General features: G+C 44.6%; 1 protein-coding gene across 1 annotated transcript in view; it reads right to left on the bottom strand.

Moving 5' to 3' along the window:
- BIRC6 (baculoviral IAP repeat containing 6) overlaps positions 1-26,708 on the bottom strand; it is a gene marked incomplete at its 5' end in the record, with an annotated part of 326,913 nt that overhangs the window by 211,855 nt on the left and 88,350 nt on the right. The window contains 12 exons of the mRNA XM_025197634.1: positions 1,913-2,012; positions 2,737-3,051; positions 3,738-3,925; positions 4,925-5,059; positions 6,494-6,627; positions 10,489-10,636; positions 18,467-18,564; positions 19,937-20,068; positions 20,189-20,350; positions 20,742-20,872; positions 23,500-23,678; positions 23,961-24,092. Of these exons, the coding sequence (XP_025053419.1) occupies positions 1,913-2,012; positions 2,737-3,051; positions 3,738-3,925; positions 4,925-5,059; positions 6,494-6,627; positions 10,489-10,636; positions 18,467-18,564; positions 19,937-20,068; positions 20,189-20,350; positions 20,742-20,872; positions 23,500-23,678; positions 23,961-24,092 (1,854 nt within the window). The remainder of the gene's footprint in view (positions 1-1,912; positions 2,013-2,736; positions 3,052-3,737; positions 3,926-4,924; positions 5,060-6,493; positions 6,628-10,488; positions 10,637-18,466; positions 18,565-19,936; positions 20,069-20,188; positions 20,351-20,741; positions 20,873-23,499; positions 23,679-23,960; positions 24,093-26,708) is intronic.

Raw genomic sequence — 26,708 nt, 5'->3', positions numbered from 1 at the left:
CAAAAGACAGAAGTACAAACCTAAAAACCTGGGATATCATTTTTCTGCAGTTCTGAAAGACTATATTTTTTAGAACTTAAGCTGCATAGCAAGACACCTTGATTTTGAAGGGAAGCCTGAAGAAAAGGAAAAATATTCTATTGAGGTGAGTTAGCAGCAGCTAGGGATCTGCCAGCCCTGCAGGCCAGTTGGGCCCACAGTCTGACCTAGCATGCCCACTCCAAGCCATGCAATGAGCCGGGAACCTGCATGCTGGTTCCAGAGTTACGTGACAAGTCAGACCCAGTGCACCCAGTTCAGGACCATGTACTGCCTAAAAGGCTGCATACTGAGCCTGGGACAGCATGCCACGTCTGAAATGGTGTGCTGTCTCTGGAGTCGCATGCAAGGTCTGACTCTATTCACTGCCTCCAGAGCTGCATGCCTAGCCCAGGACCATGAGCTGGCTCCAGAGCCAAATGCTGGCTCCAACCCCATGTACTGACTCCAGGGTCATGCGCTGAGCCTGGGACTATGACGCAGGGATGGAATGACTTGTAGTAACTTAAGTAGCACTTGGTCCCAGACTTGGCGCACAGCCCCAGGGACAGAGCATAGGGCTCTGGATTCAGCACACTGGGTCCAACCTGGCACGTGGCCCAGGAGCCAGCATGCAAGGTCTAAACTGGCACTCCAGGTTGAGGGCCATGTGCCAGGTTAGACCCAGCATGCCAAGTCTGGCTACACATCAACCCTAAACATCACCCCAATCTGGCACATGGTTGGGAAGAGGAGGTCCCCCCAGGTACAGAAATGGGGGGGAGGAGGGGGGGAAGGGAGAGGTGAGCAAGGAAGCAGTGGCAGTGTTAACTGCAAGGCTTCCAGAGCCTTAGCAATTAACGCTGCCACTGCTTTGCCTTCCCCCTCCCGCCCTCCCCACACCAATTTTCTGGATCTCTGGGGATCCCTTTCCCTTGCATATACTGAGCACCCCAATTTTCCCTAGCTGGTTTGGGGAAAAAGATGGGAGTTATAACCCCCCCCAAACTCAGTAAATATAGATCACTGAAGTGTTTCTGAGCTAGTCCTGATACTAGCAAATACTGTACTCTCTCACATACAACATGCACCATCCCCCACCAAAACTCAGCTGCTGGATACTGAAACGTGCATTATATGCGAGAAACATGGCAAGAAGTTTCTGCTGCTCTGGGTGAAAATTGTAAAATCTGCAGCAATCCATTGGGAGCAAAACAATGAGCAGGGTAGGGGTAGGTACCCTAGAGCTACTGCTATACAGTTTCTGCAAGAAACTATCCTTTTCCCCTCCTTGATTCTGCTTTTCAAAACAAAGTGTATATCTTACTCATAGAGAAAAAAGGTACTAAGACCAAGACATTTCAGAACCACTGTTTTATAAACCAGTTCATGAAGCAATCAAACTTGTGCCTCTTGAAAAAAGGCTTTTTGTTCCAGATTTATATAAAATTCAAAATTAAGAAAAAAGGTCTAAGATAGAAGAGGCATTTTAAAAATATGGCTAAAGGTTTACGAAGAGAAAAAATACTTTGTCTCTTTTCACATGCTCTCAATAAAAATATTTGCCTGCTCCATGCTCTAAAGCCTTACAGGTTAAATAAGAAGTTGCTATGAAAATATTTGTGAATTTATGACAGGAATGAAGTATTAAAAGTTCCTATCTAGCATCTTTTCCTCTAGTACTTTTTTCATCTTGGTTATCAGGCATCATTGGATACTGAGGTTTGCATTGGCATATGACAGCAACATAAAAACAAATGCATGTTTTATTTACAAAGGAAAATGAAACTGTAGCTAGACTACTAAGTTAAGTGACAGAAAATATACCGGCCCTTCCCCTTCCACCAATTAGACAATCACTCACACAAAATTGATATTAAGAGTTCTGGTTTACCTGAGTGCATACGCTCTATAATTATGGACTGATGAGGCGGAGGTTGAAGAAAATGTGAAGCATGAGAAATTGCAAGAGCAAGGCCAGATCCAAGTGGATTCTGAAGGGGAAACACCAGTAAAAATTATTAAAATCTCTACTATTTTGTAGCTAGCTTTTCTTAACATAAGTCTACAAGAAAGAAAACATATCAGCCCCTTGCAACTTACAGGTTTGAAATTCCTGTGTCACTTGTACTTTATTTTCAATTAGTATGCACTATTTGGAAATACTAACTACTGTTTTCAAAGGATTGATTATGCTAATTCCTAAGTAAGAAACTTTAACATAATTTGGCACACTGTATATCTGGCCTTGCTATAATCAAAACAGACAAAGTCTGCCTAAGCTTTGGTTACCTGTTGGTCTAGTAGAGTTAAGCACACATGTTTATGTAGTCAACAGCACACAAGGGAGTGATATGGCCAGCATTATGTTCAGTCACCTTTGCCTTCTCAGACTGAATGACCAAGAACCCGTTTATGGCTCAGTCAACTGGGGACAGCTTTCAGCATTAGTCCAGAGTACAAATCAAACTCATGCCTCTGGATCCATAGCAAGACACCTTACAAACTTTTCTGCCACCCCATTCCTGTTTGCTATAATAGGCCATATTACAGCAACCTATTATTAGCTCTTAGTGTTAAATCTAGTGGCTATACCTTCACATAGAAATAGTAGAACATACCCAGCTTCACTAGCCAGTCAAGTAAAAAAAAAAAGTACAAGAAAGTTAAGTCCTGATAAATCAAGACGGACCTCACTTCCATGAATAGTCTAATTACCGTTCTGGATTTGTTTGCATTCTTGTTATGTGCAGCAAGATTAACTGTTGGGGGATCAATGACTGAGCCAGGGAAAAGTTGAGCAAGCTCTGCATTGATAACAGCAGAAACAGCCTCATTGGGTGGAGTCAAAGGTGGAGTCATAAACAGTGGTGTTGTTTTTGGAGTGGGTGGAATGACATCTGAAGGATGGATGAAGAACCCTGGGGCTGCTACTGGGTTAGAAGGCACAGAGTTGTGAACAGGGCCAACTGCTGATGCTGCTGCTGCAGCTGCTGCTGTTGTCTGATGTAGTTTTGCTTCCAGCTTAGCTTTCTGCAGAAAAAAAATTAAAGTAATATATGAAGAGAACAGCAACGCAGCCTCTGAATGGATCAGTAACATGCACTACAGACACAGTAAAACTAGAATATAAACCTTCAGCCTTTATTTTAAGCTAGACTTTAATTGAAAGCACCACATTCATCATTTAGGTAGTTACGTACCAGTACCTGAAAAATGGAATGGCCTTTAATTTGATAGTTCCTGCTTTAAAATATAGCAATTAGTCCAAAAATTTAAGGAAAATTTATAATGGCATAAAACTTATGACTTAATTTAAAATAAAGCCAAAGTGCATGCAAATTGATCACTTCTCCTTTTAAGAATGTTTTCTGTCCGTTATTAATGGCAACTGCTGTTTTAATTCTAGTGTAGTTCCTTGGCTATTCTGATTTTTTGCTTGTTAATAGAACTCGTCATTAATTTTTATAAAGGATATGAATCCATTTCCTCACCACCAAATCTCACATGTACACCACACGAAAAACAAAATGCCACAAATTTGAAAGGCTACAAGGAATACATTTTCATGCTTAATGCAAGTCATCCTTTTGCCCACAGCTATGCCCTCCTCACAAAATATTCTCTGACAATGAGGGAGGGAAACGGTACGGCTGTGTAACTTTTTTCAGCTTTTGAAGTTGAGAGACAGCATAAAAAATAGCCAAATAGCCTCCAACCTGTTGCTGAAGCTTCAAAAGCTGCTGCTGTTTCTCTTGCAGCACCTGGAGCTGCTGCTCAGCTGAAGCCATTGCGTGAGAGAGAGACTGCAAAGCTACCTGGGCTGCTGAACTCAGGGCGGTCGAGGCTTCCCCAACTGTCCCAGAAGAGAGGCCACCAACTGCTGGGGTAACCCCAAACGTACTCACTGGCATGAAACAAGAAACAAAAAAAAGTGTGTGTAGAAAAGGAACACAGAAAGCACTTCCATTTAACTGAATTTTTAAAAAGTCAGTGACAAAAGAAGTAGGCTAAAAGCAAGATAAAATACTAGCCCTTAATCACACCTCATATATAAAATGATGTTACTTAGGTGTCTCAAAAATGTATACTTTCTAGATCTGAATGTAAAGGCATCGCATACCTAAACAAAAGATGTTACAAAAGAGATCAGGGCTGTAGTACAAACACACAAAATAACATGCTCTATGTATTACTCAAGATATACAAATGTATTTGTTTACATTTTAAATTAAATTATGCATTTGCTGTACTCCAAGGCTAGGGACAGAAACTACACATAAAGCTGATGTAAGTGATTGGAAACCAGTTCAAACCTGTAACACAACAGAGGTTCAGTGCACATAAATGGATTTCAAAATGGCCAAAACCAGTTTAAAATAAACCTGGAAGGATGTAGTATCAGACTTAACTGATTTAGGTTAAATTGGTTTATTCAACTTCTGTTCCAGATCCCCTACAGATTTAAGTTACTTCTCAGTTCCTCAGCATTCACAGGGTAGGCAGGGCAGCCTCAGCCCAAGTTGTCTGCTCCAGCTGAGCAGGAAGGCATGCTCTAGCACCCCCCTGCCCCCCAGCTTCTGGCTTGGGCCACTGCAGGCATGTGGTTACATTTCCAGAATCAAAAGTTAATATCTGCCCACTTGCTTATCCATTCAATCTACGCAGCTTAGACTAACTTGTGAAGATTGAATTAATTCACCCTTGGGTTTTATGACCGTCTATTCTTAGCCTAAGAGACATAACTTGCCATTTAAGAACAACTTGTAAAGTAATTCAAACATTATAAACATTATAAAACTTGAGAAATTTCATTTGGAAAAAAATTAAAGAAATCTACAGTAAGTTATTCTTACATTTTCACCAAGAAGAAGTAACAAAAAGTTGTATATACCAGTAAACGTACTTGCATCGTCCCTTTCTATCCTAGTTCCATCACTAGTTGAAACACAAGTGAAGTGCAGAGGCTCAACTTCCAGAAGTCCAGTGAGGGAAGTAAAACTACCTTCAGCTGCTGCACAGCTACTAATTTTCCCATTCCCTGTACAGAAAGAGAGAAAAAGAAAACCATTTAGCTTAAGTAACTTGGTAACAATGATTCAAGTTATAAAGAAATGGATTGAAGGTGTCAGTTATATAATGCATACACAACATACATTTGCATCATTTGCAGTTTTAGTTTTTTCAATATCCTACAGCTAAAGATAAATAAAACATCTATCTAATGGAATTTTCTTGGTAGCAGTCTGAGTTAACAACAAAGGGAGCCAAGAACTTAAAAACTTCTCATTCCGGTAATGAATCATAAATGAAAGCTGCTTTTACATTTGTTACAAATATGTTAAAGTTCTGATTTGCAAAAAAATGCACCGATTTTACAGATGAGAAACTTAGGCAGAGATGGATAGTAAATCAGGGTCATAACTAGAAGCAGAGCCCTAATGAAACTAAATTATTTCTCAATTAGAAGTCGCTGCTGTCTAGAGCAGAAAACACAAAGAAGCACTTTATGGTTCTCACTGAGGTTGGAATTCTGAAGCAGAATTCTCTTACAATGTGTAGCTATCAGACAGATGGAAGAAAACAAGATGCATCCTTATTAAAGTAAGGAACATGACACAAGGGCAAAGCCACCACCTTAAGTAAAACTATACGCTGTTCTTCTATTTAGAAAGAATTAAGCTTTCTTATCCTTCTGGCTAAAGCAACTGTGACAGGACAACAATTTAATTAATAAAAATCAGGCAGCCAATAATAGCTCACACTAAAATATAAAGAGACTTGCACAACAATTTCTGCAGCATGTAGCAATGTAGTAAAAATAAGCCAAAACTGAATATTATGAGGAAAAATTATGATAGTGCCTTGTTATCTTAAATCAGAGAAGGATATCTAACAATCATTTACCCATGCAGGAAAAAAAACAAACAAAAACACTCATTTAACATTTAAATTAAGCTCCTAAAAATAATCACACAAGAAAGAAAAGTTCAGTGGCCTAACCACCATCATTCCGAGCAATTATGGACAGAGCCAATGAGAAGAGGTACAACACACAGAATTATGCATAAATGAGGAATATTGCTTGATTTACTTGATAAATTTAGGGAATAAGCATGACAGAAAAATATATGAAAAGGTTTTATTTTAATAAATCTACCGGAGTAACCAGAGAAGAAGAAAAGGGAGTATGTTGGTTCACAATCTTCAAGACTGTAATTCATTAAAGGCTTCTGTAACTTCAGACAGAAACTAGCTTTTCTCTGAGGGGAAAAAAAGCTTTTTTGCAAATAATTTTTCTTTTCATTAATCTTATCAAAATAGTGCATCAGTCTGCGCTCCGAATGCAATGCTATTTAGTTTACAATGGCAAATATTCAGTAAAGCAATAAAAAGGGGAAAAACAGTTTTAAAAAGTTGTAAATGTTTCAACATTAACTCTAGATAAAAGTAGTGTTTTTAAAAGTATGCATACCTGACAGGACATCAGATAAATCAATTTCATCCGACTGTACACCCATGCTGCTGTTGTATACATTCTTACAGGAAGAGCCACTCATTTCCAAATCAAAAAGAACTGGATCAAAAGGTGAACTATATAATCCGTACCTGCAAACAGAACGTAACTGAGTCCATTTCTTCAAATACCAAGTTACCATAACTTAACAAGAAAACAAGGTATCCAGAAAAAAAAAATCCCAAGCATTTTATTTAGAAATGTCACTGCAGTTTCAAAAGAATGAAGGACCACCTTTGAGATGCAACTACCAAGGGACATAAAAAGCAATATGACTCATGGGGCGCATCTACACATGCAGGCATGCGCGCTTGTAGCAGCTCAAATAGAAGCAGCACAATTTTGAGCCAGGGCTTTTTGCCTCAGTGCACATGCCCGGACATGCACTTTGGTGTGGGGCAAATGGTGCCACATGGGGCAAAATAACCCTACCTGGCTCCTCCCAGATCTGCAGCCAGGGGGAGCTAGATGCCAGGGCCAGCACAGGTGCTGGCCCCGAAGTATAAAAACCTGTCTTGTGCTGGCCCCAGCAGCAGAATAAAAAGCTGTCCTGTAAAGTAGCTCAGGGCTACTTACTCATGAGCTTCTGAGGCCCCGCCAATTGGTACCTGGGGACACTACCCCTTGTGCCAGCTGGACTGCTGAAGCAGCCCTGAGAGTGTCCTGCACCCCCTACCCACTGCAGCAGTCTGACAGTGGGGGCTGGTGCCTGGCTGTGACCTGCTGCCACCTGTGACAGCATGTGGCCCCAAGGCTGCACGCCTGCCAGACCCAGATGGGGACTACATGGCCACCTGAGGCATCTGTACTTCTGGGCTAGCTGCCAGTGGGCTGTGGCTGCACAGTTAGCCTTTGTGCAGCATTACGTCCATGTGCGTCACTGCCCGGCTATCTGGGCTCCTATCTTCCAGAAGATGTTCTTAGTGTGGTGACCTGCTTTGAACTGTCAAAGCATGTCCTCCTGGCCCCAAGTGGCCAGGAAGTCAGCCACTTCCATTTGGGTCCCCGGTGCCAGCTCTGAGCAGGCTCCTCTGTCTGGGTCCCGCCACTTGCCTCATTAGCAGGAATTCTGGTGTTTCCTATTTAAAAAACTGCAAAATCCCCGATTAAAAAATCCCAAAGTCGCCCTTTAAAATACCCCCAAATCCATGTTTTTCCACAATTAAAACAAAAGACCACTAGACACATACAGAGAGAGCATGAGCGCAAATCAGTTGGGCAATGTTTTATAGATATATTTACAATTTTAAAGCAATTTGAAAGCCTACCAGTGCCTCTATTATCATAATAAAATAAATTCTAAATATCTATAGTTTGGCACTGACTCTTGATTTTTTGTCATAGAAAAGTCAGAGCTGCCCCTACCCCTTTCTCTCACCAGGATGTGCAATGCTGAGTAGCACTCTGATATGCCAGTGCCCTGCCCTTGCCCTTGCCCCACAGTCACAACCCACAGCCTACTCCCACCCCAGTCTTCTCACTCCTGACCGACAGGGCCAGATATGTGGGTGACTTGGGGGGTGTGGGGTTTGTGGGTGGATTGTGGGGTGACTGTGGATCTGGGGGAGATGCACGGGGGGCTGCTCAGGAGGGCCCCCTGCCCCCAACAGGGCGCAGCCACCCTGAGCAGCTCACAGGTGGCACCCCAACATGGGCCACAGCCCCCCCAGCAGGAGCCACAGCCACTCCTCACCCCCGCAGGACCCACATGCCTTTCCCCTGATTGCCCCCCATCGTTTCCCCGGCCGGTCCCAGCCCCTCATCACTGCCCTGCCCACCCCAGTGTCCCTGCACTTATAAGGTGTAGCAGCAGCTGTCAGGGCAGCAGGGATCAGCCCTGGCTGCCTGGCACCCAAGCTGCCACTGCTGCATTGCCACCTGGCACTGGGGTCTGTTTGGCAGCTCAGGGTTGCTCGGGTTGAGCGGTGCCGGGCTCCAGGGGACAGCTGGAGTGGCCCAGAGCTGCCAGACAGCACCCAGCACCGTGCGGCACCCTGCCAAGCTGAGCTGCACCAGCAGGCGTGCCAAGCGGCCAGGGCAGATCCCTGTTGTCCCGTGCCATACAGGGGGCTCTGCCATGAGGCCCTGAGTGGCCCCGACTGCTGCTGCTGCAGCCAGTGAATGCGAGCTGTGCAGGGGGTGGGGCCAGGCAGGGGAGCGAGCGGGGTGAGCGATCAGGGAGCAGGGCCTGGGTAGGAGATTGATCAGAGTGCGGGGGATGGGACCAGGCAGGAGAGCCAACGGGGGAGCTGGGACCCGGTGGGGGAGTGACCAGGGACTGGGGCCAGGTGGCCTACCCACCATGCTCTCTCCCCCTCCTCCAGAGGCCCACCCCCCTGGTGGGGGCAATCAGGAACTGGGGCCAGACATGCCCCCCATGCTCCCCGCCTTCTCCAACACCCCTCCCTTCCTTACTTGGCACAAAACTGGGTCCAGGTCCCTGCAGCCTGCACTGCTGCTTGTCCCGCACCAGCAGGCAGTGTGCTTCAGCAACAGGTCAAAGGCCAGCTATAGAGATGCTCTAGCTGCCTACTAGAGCATCTCTGTGGAAGACCAAGCCTCCAGTTGCCTAAGGTCCTGGATCCTTCTCTGCCCTGCTGTTTCACAGTTGTGTTTTTTTTTTGTGTGGGGGGGGGGGGCCTCTGGATATCCAGGGATCTAATTTTGCCTAACTTTTTTTGTTCCCACACACGTGTCTTGCAGCGTCTCAAAGGAGGTTGAAATGCTGCAAGAGCATGTGCGCACTCATCTGAACGCACCCATGGAGGTTTGGTGAAGTTCCAAATGATTGGAAAAAGGAAACATATAGTGCTTATTTTTAAGAAAGGGATCAGGGATTTACAGTCCAGTCAGTCTAACTTCAATACCTGAAAAAATTCATGAAACAGGTCATCAAAGAACTTTCTAAGAACACAGAGGAAAACAAGGTGATCAGGGACAGCCACTCTGGAGAGTGGGGCTACAATTCAGAATGACCTTGATAACTGAAGAAATAGAGGGGGAGGGGGAAGGGAGGGAATTAAAAAAATAAAAGAAAAAGAAAATCAAATAAAATTATTTCAGCAACGACAAGTGCGAAGTCCTGTACTTGGTACAGAGTAGTTGTATGCACAAGTACAGCCTGGGGAAGGACTGGCTAGGCTGCAGTACTGCAGAGAAGGATTTGGGTGGTACAGTAAACCATAAGATGAGTATGAACCAACAGTATGCTTTTGTGGGGGGAAAAAACACCTACAGCATACTGGGTTGTATTAGTATGTGCGTCACTTGCAAAACAAGGGAAGCAATTCTTCCGCTCTCTTCAGCACTGATGAGGCCTCACCTGAAGTAATGCATCTAGTTTTGGGCCCCACACTTCAAGAAAGATGAGGACAGACTGGAAAGAATCCTTTGCAGAGTGACAAAAATGATTAGAGGACTGGGAAGCATGATTTATGAGGAAAGGCTGAAGAAGCTGGGATTATTTTGTCTGGAGAAAACTGACTGGGTTGTTTTGAATGTTTAAAACATTTTGGTAAAAGGATTACTTAAAAAAAAATACTTGAGCATTGTGGAAAAAAAAAAATCAGACAAAAATATTTGCATTTACTGTAGTAGAAAAACATATACTTTAAAGAACAAAGGCAATTACCAAATACCTGCCTGTCTCTGTTAAATACAGTTCCCTAGAGCTGTGTTAATCAAAACTGACTACAAACACTACAATACCCATCTGTTGAATAGACATCTTTCATTTTACCTTTAAAAAAAATGAAACAAAATAAAACACAAGCCCACAATCATAAAGATTTTTGTTTTCTGAATCTACCCTAACCTGTAAGAGTATTGCAAATTATGGGGAAAAAAAATGTGTCATTTAACAGTGTCTAAGAACATTCAAAACATGATAAACAACTGATTTGCTAACAAGAAGGCTTTTACCTAGATTAAAAACAACTATATTCCCTTAATACCTTGTCTGAAGTAATGCTTCCATGGGCGTTAGTCGGTCCTGCAACTGTCTGGACACAGCCGTTAGCAAGGTCGCACAAGTTGTACTGCATCCTGCCAAATCTTCATCCTTTACGTAATTCAGCAGTACAAAATACCAGTACACAGATCCTGAAGAAGCAAAGAGAAATTTTATTTCAATTGAAATACAGCATGAATATTCCACCCAGTCTGCCTCAGAAAATTGCAGTTAATGTTTCAGGCTACAAGACACTTTAAAATGATCTTAAAATAGCCTTAGCGGAAAAAGTTTATTAAAAGAATCCCATGAAACCCATGAATCCCATGAAACCATTTTTCATCCAAAAACATTACAATTTTAAAGTCAAATTTGCTACAGCAGGCAATGTATTAGAAAATATGGAACAAGTACTTCCTTAATTAGAAATCATGATTTTTTTAAAAGGATGCAAACTAACTTCATATATAGTAACACTTAAGTATCTTAGGCCTTCATACATTATTTAACATAAAAATGAACATTTTATAACTGACATTTTCTTTCTTACTTAACAGTTTGTTTGTTTTAATAGTTATTGGCTGCTTGCAGATATTAAAAGAAACAGAAACAAAAACAGAAAAAGCAAAACATGCTTTACCAGAAGCAGCAGCATATTACTTCGAACCAACTCTGCAGCATCTGTATAGACTGGGTGCTTCAGTGGAGCTTTTTGGTACTTTTAGCTAAAGCTGATACAATCAGCTATAAGATAAAAGCACCAAACAAGTCCCCCTAAAGTGCCCAATCTATACAGACACTGGGTGAGCCAGGTCCAACTAACAAGCTGCCTCTTCTAGGCATGTGCTGGACTCTGTGTGGGAGCGCACCAAATATAAAGTAAAGCGCAGCTTTTTTTTTTTTTAAACATCTGCAAGAACCAATCATGGTATAGTGCAAGACTGATGACATGAGGAGATTTTGTATTTAACAACATAAGGGGTAAGGTAAGGAATTCTTATTTAGGCCCCCGGCAGATGTTACATTTATGGCATGATTAACATGTTAATCATGCCACCAATTCAACATGTCACACATTCAGCCAATTTATGGCATTATAAAACAATAAACCAGCTACAAAGACTTTCCACATATAACACAGAACATCTTTGCTTGTCTGGCTAGTTTGTATTGTGCTTTAAATTGATCATGTGGCATGTGTTGCATTCCAGGCCAGGGCTGCCCCAACCTATGCTAACAATCTATTGATTATCAGCATCAGCTGGGACAGCCTCATATCTGGAACGGGATCCAGGGCTGTCCAGGGCCACACCAACAATCATCTGCTGTCAACAGATCCCAGGGGACTGCCCCACACAGTAGTGCAATTGGGATACAAGGAATGTTATGCCCCTTCCAACACTATGCACACTGCCATATACTCATATCCCAATTATGTTAAAGTCTGTCAGAGGCCTCAGTCTTATAACAAAAAGACATGTAATGTATATATGCTTTAATTGTTAAAGTTAAAGAAAAATATCTGCAATGCATCCTGAAGAGTAATGATTATATCAGATGGTGTACAACTATCAGTTATGATCATATTGAAATAGCATTAAATTATATTTGGAGTTTGTCTTTTTCCGTTTTTAAAAATTTTGGTGAGTGAAATACTTTTTCATAGTTGCTTAGTAGCTGAGGTTTGGTGGTCAAGTCAAGGTTATTTGAATATCAAAAGCTAATTTTTTAGAATGTTTTCAGTGAAGTTTTTATTAAGTACGGATTTTAATAATTTCCTCCTTTTCAATAACTATTGTCTTCTTAAACTAGACCTGATATTTATATTTTCTAATTATGTCAACCATAATTTTTTTTCTATACAGAATCAAGGTACGCTAAAGGGGACAAAGCTTTTTTTTTTTTTTAAGAGAAGCATACTAACAAATATTTAAAATGTTAGCTCTCTTATACTTCATAACTTTTTTTGGTCTTTGTTTGTTTTCATAAAACTTGTGTAAAAATGACAAATACTATGGAAATAAGTCACTGAACTGTCAGCAAGCTCCGGTAAGAGACAGTGCATTTAAGAAAACTATGCACGTTAAGAATTATATTCCCATACCGCACAGAAATCTTTGTGGGCTCACCTCCGTGTACTATGGAACTAAAGAAAGGGTAGGACAAAAACCTATAAACCAACACTACATAAACAGGTGCCTTCACCATACAAAAACAACAGTCACTTACCGATTTTATTAATCCCTTCCCCACAATACAAACATCTTTTCTACCACCATGCTGAAGGGAATAGGAGAGAAATAACCCATTTTGTCTGAAAGGCTATAACAGCACCTGACTAAAATTTCTTCCCAAGCTCCTGCTGTCCCAGGAGAAACCCTGAGAGTAGAGAAGTTCTGCATCCGTCTCCCAGAGCAAAAAAACGGCTGCTCCAGGAGAAAAATACCCTAGGAATAAGCAAGGTTATATCACTCCCAGGAGAGTTTTTTCCTGGGAGAGCAAACATCTGTACATATTCTTGTCTGAGAAGCAACAGACATTCAACATCCCAGTGGACTTGGCTCCTACCTTCTCCCCCCACAAGGAAGACTGTGTCGCTCACTGGACTCTGCTGCTCCAGCCAAGCAGAGAACAGAACGCACTTCCCTTCCCCTTCATAATTCCCTATATTGTGCTGCAGCCAGACACAGGCAGTCCAGGTCAGCCAATCAGGGCTGTCCTATAGACTTCTGCCATCTTTTGCCAAGCAGACTGAGGGAGCCAACAGATCAGGCTGAGATGTGGACAGAAAGCCCTCCTGGATGCGTAGCATCAATACTGAAAGCTCTTTGCTCTTCAAGGGCTCAGCATTTGAATGTCTGTTCAGGCATTTCTGTATAAATTTTTCTATTGGGAAAACAAACCTGTGGGAATTCTCCCAGATTATTTGAATGTATTGTGTATGCAGTCTTAATATGCAAAATGTTGCCTTTAGGAGAGGAGGGATGGCTCATTGGCGAAAACATATCAATTGTTCTGATGTCACATATAAGTAAAAAAGACAACAGTTTAGTGGCAGGGAATGAGTTTGATACTTAGAACAACAGTGTTCAATTCTTCTCTCATATATAGGCTTCCTCTATAAATTAGGCAAGCCAGCCTAGGTTAATCTATGCCAGGGGCAAGCAATTATTTTGGGTGGAGGGCCACTTACCCAGTTTTGGCAGGCTGTCGAGGACCGCATGCGTAGCCCCGCCCCTTGGTCACCATCTTCGGACCAATGTCCCAGGGCCAGCACCAGTGGGGCCTAGAGCAGGGCAGGCCGGCAAGGGTCTGTGGAGCCAGGCTGGCCTGCACCAGCAGGGAGGGGGGAGCTGGCCTGGCTCCATAGAGCCCCTGCCGACTGGGACCCCGCACTCCTGCCACCCTGTTCTGGGCCCCACCAGCACTGGCCCCGTGCTCCCACTGGCTCCCCACCCACTCACTCCCAGTGCCCTCCAGCCCTGTGGTACAGGCGGGGGGCAGCTCTCAGCCCCGACCCCTTGCTTGTCAGCAGGGAAGCTAGTGCTGAGCATGGGGAAAAGTGGCCCCTCGCCTGCCCCATGGCTGGCGCTCCCTGCTTGCTGCGGGCGCTCGCAGCCCATGTGGGGCTGTCTGGAGCAGGCACAGGCAGCCTCATGCAGGCTGCAGGTGGCTACAGCGCAGGACGCTGGCCATGGGGCGGGTGAGGGGCCACTTTTCCCTGCACTCAGCACCAGCTTGTAACCTGCCCCACTGCCAGCGGGGCCGGGTTACAAGGTGGTGCTGAGCGCAGAGGGGGAGAAAGCAGCCCTTCCTTGCCCCATGCCTGGCTTCCCACGCTGCAGCTGCTTGTAGATGGCCTGGGGCTGCCTGTGCCTGCTCCAGACAGCCCCATGCGGGCTGCGAATGCCTGCAGCAGGGAGAGCTGACCATAGGGCAGGCGAGGGGCCACTTTTCTACATGCAGGTAAGGAGCCCAGGGAAAAGCTGAGCGCGGTGGAGGGAAACGGCCCCTTCCCCGCCCCACACCTGGTACCCCACGCTGCAGGTGCTCACAGCCTGTGTGGGGCTGTCCAGAGCGGGCAAAGGCAACCCCACACGGGCTGCAAGCAGCTGCAGCGCAGGGCACTGGGCACGGAGGGGCCACTTCCTCCGCACTCCTTCCCTGCCCGGGGTCTCCCCCCACCACTTACCTGAGCTTCCCACACCAAGGTAGTCACGTGCTCCCAGCCCAGAAACCGCAGCAGGGGCTTCCAGCTGGGAGGCGGGGCCAGGCAGGCCCTGCTGTTGTGGGAGCCTGCCAGGCTTCCCCTGGGTCCTACTGCCCTTGGTTCCTGTCGAGAATGACAGGAACCAAGGGCAGAGAAATGTTAAATTTTCTACATTTTTTTTAGGGGCCCTGCAGGCCGGATAGAATGGCTTCGCAGGCCGAATGCGGCCCGTGGGCCATATTTTGCCCATGCCTGGTCTATGCGGTCTCTGTGCCACATACAAAAGCATGAATCACACTCCATCTACTTGCTCCTATTCAACCTGCACCAGAATCCCAGAAGCGTGGAAAGACAGCCACCTTACAATGGGCCCTGAATCGATGAGTATGACCAACACCAAATGTACCTTAAAGAACTTCAAAGCATTTCTGGGTTTGTGCCTAGCGCCATTCGAAGGCAGCTACACTGCTTATTTTCAAGACTTATCACATGTTGAGAGGGAGGAAGTGAACAGGGCATGTTTTGCAGAGCTTTCCCAGGCACAGAACAGAGGTGAGTTCAGACATGCTGTGCATGTTTTTGCATCAAGTCCTCACTTGGAAAAGGGGATACTTCATTACTTGAGTGTTCAGTTCAGATTATAAATACAATGACTGAGAGTAGGATGTGGCATTGGGGCCACATACATTCCTGAGATAAATAGAAAAGAGGGAAACAGCAGGATGATAAATAGTTGGCAATGCTTTAAGTAGAGAACCTTGAAGTATGGAAGGGTTGGAAAAACACTTCATAAAGCATTTAGTCTCAAGAGTGACTCTGAACAGTGTGGGAAGAACTGAACAGAGTGAAACAGTCATGTTCTGGCCTAATTAGGACTTAAAGATGTTGCTAACAGGATCTGATATTACATCAGTTTAACACATTTTATAATTCTCATCCATCTCAGCTAATAAATAGTTAAAACAGAGAAGGCACAAATTCACTCAGCTGCCTCAGCACATGCTAAAATACAATTTTTTTCTCATTTAAATTTGAGAGTTTCAAAATATACTGGATAAAGACAGTTTCATTCCATCCAGGAAAAGCACACACCAACTGCTGAAGCTTCCTTAGCCTGACGAAGGGTTTTTGAACCCGAAAGCTTGCTTAATAACTATTCTCTAACCATTTGGGTTGGTCTAATAAAAGATATTAAATTCACCCAAGGAACCTTTTCTGCCTATGTCCTTAGACCAACACGGCTACAACCCAAACCCCCGTAAACATAATAAGGCACATTAGTTTCTATAACCAATGTCACAAAGGAGAAACATGGATAGCATCTCCTCTGCCTGCATTTAACTCTGCAGCCTTAATGAGCAGCTATTCCTTATAGCTGGGCTGGCTGCAGCCCTCTGCATGAGTCTAAACTGGACCTCAAACTCATGCCACTAGTGTCAAAACAAGACACTACTACTACCCTATATCCATGGAAAGAGTAGCAGTAAAAAATTTCATTACTTTCCTACAGGAGCAAAACACATGATATTCAGTACTGGCTGCAGGTTCTGTGACAGGATGCCTTTTTTTTTTCCCATGCTACGTATATAGGGTCTTGTGATTCAAGACAGACAACTTATTTTTCAGGAAGATTTTCCAGATCCCTTGAAGAGAAGGCTCTCCTCTCAGTTGCTTCACAAGGTATCTGGGTACAGATCTCTCCAGTGACTGCGCATTACCAATTAGATGTTATTTGTGTATCAGGCATTTTGAACGCTTAAAACAGCCTCTCAGATGGGATACAGACAGTCTGTAGACTATCTGCAATTATGCATTTTCCTCGTCAATTCTATGTCAGCTAACATGAGCACTGCTCTCAGTCAGCTGAAGAGAGCAATAACTAAGCTTAATGAGATAGTGAACCTTTAAACACACACACACACACATACACACACACACACACAGTGCACTGATAAAAATTTTCTTGGCCAATACCAATAGCTGATTATTAAACCAACCACATCAGCCGATGCCGATCTGCTAACTGGATTTACTCCAGTTAAAATCAGCAGGGTAGGGAGCAGGATGGAGCCATGGGCAGTTCGTCCAGGGGGCATGGCAGATGGTGGGGGCAGGCACATGCCCCCCCGATTTGTGCATGGGGCAGATGCAGGCTGCTTGCTGTGGGCGTGGGGCTCTCCACTCTCCTGCCTTTCCCTCAGGAGCCCCGCACCAGCTGTATGTCCCCTGCCCACCCGGCAGCAGTGGGGGTGGTGAACTGTGCCTCCCACTGCTGGATGGGCAGGGGATGCACAGCCAGCACGGGGCTATGGAGGCAAAGGCAGCAGGGCAGAGACCCCTGAGCCCACAGTGAGCAGCCTGCATCCACCCTGGCACCACTCAGCTCTGCTCCACTTAAAAGCATCCCCATGCTTAAAAACGGCGGTGGCAGCACTTGAACTAAAGCTCATTCACTTTGGGCTCACGGCTCTCCGCTCTGCTGCCTTTGCCCTGGGAGCCCTGTGCCAGCTGCACGTCCCCTACCCGCCCAGAAGCAGGAAATACAACTCACCACCCCCACTGCTGCCGGGCAGGAAAGGGGCACACAGCTGGTGCGGGGCTCCCGAAGGTAAGGCAGCAGAGCTGAGAGCCCTGAGCCTACAGTGAGCAGCCCACATCTGTTCCCACACAAGTCGGGGGGGCACATGCCCCACAATGCCTACCCCAAGGGGTGTGCTAAGCAGCATGAGGCTGCCCTCCCACCCCCCCTGCATTCCCCCTGGACAAGCTGCCTGTGGCTCTGTTCCGCTCATTGCCCCGGCCCTGGCAGCACCCCCAGCACCAGCCCCTGCCCCACTCCCTCCCTCACTGTGGGGGCCTTCTTCACCCCCTCATACCCCTTCCCCTCCATAAACTTACCTACAGGGAGCTACTCTCCAAACTGCCCGTGTGTATTCCTGCCCACATGCAAGCATGCAACCGCACACATGCACGCAGAGCCCAGTCTCTCGCTCCCAGCAGCCCCAAGCAGGACCCCTTGCAGGCTACAACACTACTCACGTGCAAGGGGAAACCACTGTTTCCCGAGGGAACCCAGGCATCTGGGGCCCCAGCCCTGAAGGGAAGAGGGAACCCAGGTGTCCAGGGCTCTGGCCAGAAGGCATAATTATTGGTAAGCATTATCAGCTACAACAATTTAAAAAAAAAAAAGTGCCAATAGTTAATAATGTAAATTTCCCTTTTATCAGTGCTGAACCAATAGCAACAGATATATCAGTGCACCTCTAACACCCTACTCCCCCGGCAGCAATATAATTTCCATCTACTAACAACTAACACTGAGGAACGCTGTCCAACTTTGTGGCCCAATAAAAGCACAATACAAGTGCCATTACCTAAAGCAATACTAAAGAGCTTAAGATTTTGGGCCAATGTTTTTAGACGTGGCTTCCTGGAAGTTAGGTACTTAAGTGCATATTAGGCTCCCTGAAATAAATGACCTGATTTTCAGAGATGCTAATCAATCACAACTCCTACAGAAGCCAATGGAAGATGAGAGCTAAACGCCTTTGAAACATCTAAATATAAGTTTGAGAGTGTAGGCATTCTGCTTTAAAAATCCATTAACTACAATTTTAAAGGAGAGAATATTAAGACATGCAACATTAGAACTGGGGTGTTATCTGACTTGGCCATGCACTACATAAGATTCCTTACTCAAAGATATTCTATGGAATAGGAGGGAAAACAGGTATATAAACAGTACAGATAACAGCAAAAGTACATCACTTACCACCAGTTGCAGCTGCAGGTAAGAGTGGCATATTGTCAAGCAAAGCCTTCAGAAGAACTGATCCAAATCCCTGCTGACTTGGGCCACACTTGCCATTGCTACCAAAAAATACACACACAGTATAAGTTTGTATTTCTTTCTTGTAGACCCCAGAATTCTGATATGCTTTGCCAAAGGTTCTAAGGAATTCATTAGGGGTGCACCGATAGAAATTTTTGCAGCCAATACAGATAGCTGATTTTTAAGGAGGCATATTGGCTGATACCGATCCAATTTCTAATACCAGCCAGACAGCTGCTGCCAGCTGTTAAGTCTGGTGTGGGGGAAGGAGGAAGGGAAGGGGTATGGGGGCGCAGATTAAGGCCCCCGCAGGGAGCGAGGAGGGGGGCTGGAGCTGGTGCAGTGGCAAGAGATGCCCAGCTAGGGCGGCGCAGGGTGGGTGCGGGACAGAGCCATAGCTTGTCTGGGAGGTGCAGGGACAGGGGCTGGCTCCCACTGCTACGTGCCGCTTGGCCAGGAGCTGCTGGTCCAGCAGCTTGTCCAGGAGGGCACCGGGGGGGGGCTGCGTTTGCCCCCAGATCTGTGCAGGGCAGGGCCCAGGGCTGCACCAAGATCTTCCCAGCGGGGTGGGGTGGGGTGGGGTGGGGCTGCACTGCCCTGCGCTGGGCCCGGCAGCTGCAGCACAGAGGGGGGCTACAGCAAATTTGTGGCTGTAGCACCCACCCATGCATAGCCCCTTCCCAGCAGAGCCCCGCCCCACCAGAAAGAGCTTGGCACAGCCCCAGCCTGCCCCATGCAGATCCGAGGCTGCATTCCTTCCTCCCCACCACCCAAGCGACTGGACTAGCAGTGGGAGCCACGGGATGAGCAGGCGAGCACCGGACGAGCCGCTGGACAAGTGGCTCCTGGCCAAGTGGCAGCCAACGCCCCCTGCCCGTGACCCCTGGATGAGCTGCGGCTGCATCCCGCTCCTGCCCCTGCCCCAGCCTCTGCCCCCTTCCTCCCTCCCTACAGGAGCCTTGATCTGCCCCTCCCATGCCTCTTCCCTTCCCCCTCCCTGCAACACCAGACTTACCAGCTGGAGGCAGCTCTCCATGCTGCTGGGCTGTGCTCCTCCTGCCTGTGCTGCGCTACAGCATTTATCGGCCTACTATGGCCAATTTCTGATCTATTAAATTTCTTTATATCTGTGCCGGTCCGATTCCGGACTGATGTATTGGTGCACCTCTATAATTAATGGTTCTAAAATGTTGTAAGGCTTTTCTACTTGGGAACTAGTTCAAATACTCAATTCCAAAATAAGCCTATCTGAACATTGAAAATAGCTATGTTTCCCAGCTCCCACCATATTAAAATATTTTATTATGTTTAACTAAATTTAACCAAATTTAACTAAATGTTTAACCAAAATTAAGTCATAATTAACTGTGGAACATTGATCACACAAGCCCAAATTAAACAATCACTAACCTGATGCATAGTGCTAGAAACCGTGCACATTTGTGAGCTATACTCCGGCCTGCTTCAAAGAAGCAAACACGTATAATGTCAGACACGCATTTTCGTGTTTTGGAAAGCAAGCTCTCATTCCCTTCCTTTGAGCTGTTAAACAAATAAATAAATAGAAATCATTCAAGACTTCAAAGTCATATTAAGACTTTATAAATAAGAACTTGATACAGAAGAATAACTGCACGCATTTAACTGAAAATTCTCTTCTACCTGCCAGGTCCATTAGAATACACTCCTGCCAGCCAGCAAAGGGTATCTAACGCAAGGCTCTGAGCATGTTCTGTGGTCAGACCATCATCTGTCTTTTTGCAGAGTGTGTTAAGGAGCTTTTCATGGAATTCTGAAAACTGTAACATGGCACATCGCTGAACTCTAAGGAAGAAGTAGCAACAAAAAAAAGTTTAGCTACTGAAGTACTTTTCTTTAAAATAACTTTACAATCAACTGTAAAAAGCGGAGAGTGGAGAAAACTATATCTTTGACTCATTTCAGTGGTTAATTTTACAACGGAAGACAAGTACAATAGGTTTGCCTCTGTCAGATAAATCTTCCGCTAATTATAATTATCTACGATATTGTTTCAGTGCAAACAATGTCAGATTTTGATATTTCATCACACTTTCATAAAATACAAGACCTATATCTGACCTCCTTAGATTTTTAAAACATTTTTCCATTAAGCTACATTTACCAAATACTAACTGCAATTTAATACAAAGTCAACCGCATAAATGAGAACAAAAACAAATTTAAGAAAACTAACCTTTCCTTTGAAATAGAAGTTTTTTTAAATCTTCGAATAGTTACAGAGACCTCTTGAAGTAAATCACACCCTCTAAGATTGTCTGATTTTCGTGAGGTATTGCTGGATTCAATTTTATTGGATGATTTTTCCTAATATTTTAAGAAAGAAAAAGCCCCATTTGGTTTCAAGAATTATAACACATTCACTCAATCTACATGTTTTGTTCAGACAAAAGTCTTGGTTAAATCAAGGGTTCACCAAATCAAGTCTCAGGAGCAATTTAAATTCTGAAATAGTGCATGTAACTAGCAGATTATACGTGAGTGCACTCCAGCTTTATTTTAAGCTAAAACATTTGCTTACTGCATTACTAAAAGGCTATAAATTTATTTTGGAGCAATGTACATTTAAAACTGTTCTGTAATTCCTAGAGTGCTAAGAATTTCCAATTTGTTAGCTAGTCAGCGAATTCCAAAAGATAAAATAATAATTATATAATACATGCAATTTACAAAAGAAAGAAGAAATCAAGAGCATGAACTGCTAAATAAACTAAGTTTAATCTATGCTCTAAAAACCCTTAGACCGAAAATCTGATAGACTCTCAAGAGTTATAAGCCCCCTAAAACAGAAGCAAAAACGATAAGTCCTCAGCCAAAATAGGCCTGCTAACTGTTAGTATGTGTTTAAAGCTTAGAAACCAACAAGAGAATATTTATGGTTTATTTATTTTAACTGCTGTGTTGGGATAAAAGTTGGGATAAAAACTTGTTTTGGCACTTCATAACTTGTGAGTGCTTGACTTTGCAACCTTAATCACGTTTCAATGCATATTAAATGCACCTGAAGTGTCTGGCTATAAAGTTTTTAATTACAGTGAATTACTGATGAGCTTTAACTCCTTTAACTTCATTCTTCCCTATTATACAAGGAAAAAAATTAGGTAACTGTTGGTACATATGGATACAGAGAATTCCAGAAACAATGGGAGGCCCAGAAGAATTGGATGAGAGAATGGGGTTCTTCAGGATACATCAACATTCTAACTTCTTGCAGGAAAAACAAGACCGTAGGCCGCTTGTACACATGACAGAGGTTTAGGTCCCCTAAACTGAAATGGTGGGTTTTTAATTGTGACTATTAAAAACCCACCATTTCAATTTAGAGGCTCCCATCAATGTTACAGCGAGGGGGCCCAATCCCTCCCCGCCCGCCCCCCGTCCCCCCCAGCAGAGCCTCTCTACAGCCGGAGGGCAAGATGCCAGCAGGCCCTGAGGGCAGAGGGTCCTGGCCCTTCCCTCCATGGTGGTGGCGCCCCCTGGGGCCACTTGGGCAGGCTGCTAACAAGCTAGGTGCAGCCCAAGCAGCCCGCCCAGGTGGCCCTCGGGGGTGCCACCAGTGCCGAGGGAAGGACCAGGACCCTCACAGCTCAGAGACCACCAGCAGCTTGCCCCCCAGCTGCGGGCAGGCTCTACTGGAAAAAAGGAGGAAAAAGGATCAGGCCCCTTTCAGTAACCTCCCTCCCCCCTGGCAGAGCCTGCCTGTGGCTGGGTGCAAACTGCCAGCAGGCCGAGCAGCCCCTGAGCTGCAGGGGGCCCCAGTGCTTCCCTCTGCAGCAGTGGCACCCCACCCAGGGCCACCCAGGAAGACTGCTAGCGGGCTGGGTGCTGCCCCAGCTCAGAGGCAGCACCCAATCTGATCCAACTCTTCCCTGAGCCCACCAGGGCTTCCAGCACCCTGTCCACTGTCCCTGCCTTCCCACTGCCTAGGACTACCTGGGAATGTGCTTGGCTTACCTCTGAGGCAGTATGGAAAGGCAGCAGGAGGGCAGCTGGGTGTGCTGGTGGCCAGAGAAGGTGCAGGGACAGTGCACAGGGCGCTGGAAGTCCACCAAGCCCGAGCTTCCCTGAGCCCAGGTTTCCAGTGCCCTGTGCATCTCCTTGACACCTTCTCCAGTTGCCAGCACACCCAGCTACCCTTTTGCTGCCTCCCCCTGATGCCCTAGGGGCAAGCTGGGTGTGCTGGCAGCTGGAGAAGGAAGCAGGGATGGTACACAGGGCACTGGAAGCCCAGGCAGACTCAGGGATGGATGTATCGTTGCAATTTATGTAGCAAACTGAAAGTCATCAGGATGCGTTTTAGTTTGCTACGTAAAATAGTCATGAATATCACAATATGCCTTCGCATGTGTACAGTGTGACAATTAAACCACTAAAAAGGGCAATTTTCTCCCATGTACAAGTACCCTTAAACTCTAGTTCCAGTAGGTATAAAACTCAATTAACTTACAGAAGTTCACTGGTGCTTATTTAAAAGGTCATAGTATATATAGGCATGTAACAGGTGCTCTGTTTGTTTAAGGAGGGGCAGTTAGCCCTGTTAAGGTCTGTGGGGCCTTCTGCTAACAAGGGAGTGCCACACTGTTAGCTTAAAACCCTAAGAGAGCTGAGAGGAGGGAAACTGAGGGAACATTTGGAAGAAGAAAGGAAGCAGGCTCTGACCTAACCAATTTGCTGAGTAGAGGGGGCAGGTTGCTGGGTTGGGGGCAGAGCCAAAGGGCTCCCTATCTAACACCCACAACAGAGCAGAAGGGCTTGATTTTGTTTATTTTTTTGGTACTTAAAGACAGGATTTTATTTGGGAGGACTGCCTAGGGAGCAAAACACACCTACAGAAGCCAGCAGGCTGGGCAACCTGCTCACAAGGAGGTGTTCAGTTTCCAAAACAGATTCTGAAGCTTTAATATAATTGTAGCCATGTTCTAGTTATTCAATACCTTGCCTGCTGCAACTTTTGCCAACAGAGATGCAAGAGAATGACCCTTGCTACTCTGAGGTTTTAGAGATGGTATCCTCACAACTGGCCGTATCCCACCATTGCAGATTTCATCTGTTCCTCTGTCATTCACAGCTTTAACATGGATTAAGAAAGAACGATACTTGCCCCCAGCCATCCCTGGAAAAAAACAAAATGGGGCAAAAAGCTTTTACATCTGTTATATACATCAAGATGAAATAGATTTTTAACTGATAGTTCAAGCTCACAGTCAAAACCCACACTAAGTGAAAAATTGTAGTGCTTCAGCATAATTCTAGAAATTATTTACGTATAATTTCTTACGGTAAAAATGGCCTTGGTGGAAATTAACTAACCAAAGCAAATCAAAGAGAGCTACGTATGGAAGTACTGGGTATAGTTTAGTCACATATGCTTTACAAATATTGTAATCGATTTTACCTTTAACAAGCTTTGGACTTGTTAGTGTCAACATGCCAGCATGTCCTGAAAGATCAAGCCCACTAGCCAGCCATACTGGACCACAAAGTATGTCTTCTTTATGTTCTTCTAAAAATGAACATAGCCTAAGACCTTAAAAATACAAAATATTTTTAGTAGTACAGTGCTGAATTAATGAGATACAATAAGGAAAACTGTAAGCATTCATTTGCATAAATTAAACATGTACTTTAAATGTTAAATGTAAAATTTTCATAACCTAAATATAAGGGACAGATTTAATGGCCAAACACCTTTTTAAGACATGACTTTGATAAGACTTTTTTTAGTCAATGTTCTTTTAGTCTAAACATTTTCAGAGTAGATTTTAGATGCTGCATTGTACACATAATAGTTAATCCCTTGGAAAGAATATAAACATTTAGCACAAAATAATAGCAGTTCAATAATTCTTCTGGATATCAAAGCTACTAGTTTAAAATATGAGCTTATGATTCCAACAGCAACAGATGAAATGTCAAGTTCTATAAACCAAAGTGAAGGAGCTGGAAAATGTCAAGAGCAATACTAAAACAGATGCATCAGAGTGAAGACTGCCAGTGTGAATCATCCTTTTATAATTATGATACAGCAGACACATTTGCAGCAACAATCACTTACCAGCAATGTTCCTATCATTATTATCCACCCATTTACAATAACATAGCCTCTGCTCTTAAGCCGCCGTTCTACAGAAACATTGATGAAGGGCGCATAAACATTGTGTTCATCTGCTTCCTTTCATCAGGCCACAGAGCAGGGGGCTGGCCCAAATGGACAAAATGCCAAGAAATCTCTCATTTAAAAAAATATATATATATATTTATTCAAATATAAGATGAAGTCTGCCCCCCTCCCCATCAGCATAAGGAAAAGAGCCCCGTCTTAGATTTCCGCACAGGGGCAGGAGGAAGCAGGTGGCTGTTGCAGCTCTGACTCTAGCCCTGAGGCTGGATCAGGGCCAGAGTCGGACGCACAGCAACAGTCTGCCGTCCCCACCACTGCAGCTTCTACCCCTCTCTGGCCTCTTCCCCCCAACCTTACTGTCAGGCGCAGCTCAGCTCTGGCTCCAGCTCAGGCTGTGTTCCTTTCCAGGCACAGAGCACAAAAAGCTCTTGTCTCCTGCCCAGCCAGTCTAGAGCACCGATGCTGCAGTGTGGCTGGCAGAGGCCATGCTTCCATGTTCTGTGCTCCTGGGAGAGAACAGAGTCAGAGCAGCAGACAGTAAGGGGAGGAAGCAGCAGAGACTGAGGAGCAGAGAAGAAAGAGGCAGAGACCGTGGAAGCTGGGTGTGGGAGGGTACAGGTGGCAGGAGGGCTGCAGGGGTGAGAATTGGGAGGGCAAGGGTACTGAAGTCATTCCTTTCCCTGCTGTAGTGGTAGGGGGTACAAATTTAAGACAACCCTCCACAACTTAGATTCTATACCTGGAAAATTACAAACAAATTTATAAATTTTCCATAAATAGAATCTAATTATTGGGAGGAAGGTGAGGGAGGGGGTCATGTTAAATTCAGAATCATCTTAGATTGGAGTAAATATGGTAAATTGAGATTATCAGAGACTGTCAAATCAAAATCAAGTTTTAGATAAGGAGCTGGCACAGGTCAGTTGTATGCAGAATTCTAAAGTGAAATGGGAAAAAGACTTGGCTGACTATGAAAACTGAGTAAGGAAGGGCCATGTAAACATAGCCTTATGTCAACATGCCTTTCTTTACGGGGTTCAAGGAGAAGACAGGCAGCAGTAATTTCTGGATGTGTAAAGCAGAAAAAGGTTACTAGGCTTCCCCCTTCAGTTGGACTGCATGATTTTAAAACAGGTGATAGTTCGTTTTCAAGATGGAAGAACTGCTTCAATGCTATTTAAAAGAACATGGAGAGGAACAGTCAAAGGCTAAAGCAGCACTTAAGTACTTAAGATTTTGGACCAATGTAAAGCAGCAGCTGAGTAATGGCAGATCAAAAGACTTCCTTGAATTCTTGAAGTTTTTCCTGGTTGAGATCTACAATGCTGATCAAACAGGACTTTGCTCCATGTCAGGATATGGGGGAGGTAGATGGGGAAGAGAAAGTCAGAAGGCAGGAAAGTTACAGAAGACAGGGTAACCTGTGCTCATCTATGCTAACATGGATGGGAATGATAAGTTACTACTCTTCACAAAGTCAAGTTGTCCTAGTCTCTTTGTAGAGGACATTATTAAGTTTCCCCTTGATTATGAGAGTTTGGTAAATGAGGAGATGGCAGGTGACTAGTTGAAAAACTAAAATTGTCATCTAGGGCTGTAAGATATGCCTGTTACAGAATAGCTAGCTACTCTGCACTCTGAAAGAGATGGTTTTCACTAAAACCCAGTTCAAGTACCTTTATCTTAGATTGACAAGGTTCCTTGGGTGAATTTGATATCTTTTATTAGACCAACCCAAATGGTTGGAGAATGGTTATTAAGCAAGCTTTTGGGTTAAAAACCCCTTCGTCAGGCTAAGGAAGCTTCAGCAGTTGGTGTGTGCTCTTCCTGGATGGAATGAATCAAGATAAATATGACCAATCATAGATCACAGACTAAATTATTGATGCTCTCATATGAATCTTAATGCAGATGTTTAAGTGGCTCCAAAACAGTTGCTATACTGCAGTCAACTTATGGTAATTGTTTTTTGCAAGTTCAAACTGTTTCAAGAAGTGTACTCTTCCAATGGTGCTTGGGGGG

The sequence above is a fragment of the Alligator sinensis genome, unplaced genomic scaffold (assembly GCF_000455745.1).
Source record: "Alligator sinensis unplaced genomic scaffold, ASM45574v1 scaffold489_1, whole genome shotgun sequence".
NCBI classification, from domain to species: domain Eukaryota; kingdom Metazoa; phylum Chordata; order Crocodylia; family Alligatoridae; genus Alligator; species Alligator sinensis.
Note: the sequence above shows the minus strand (reverse complement) of the source record. Positions and strands in the feature narration are given on the sequence as shown.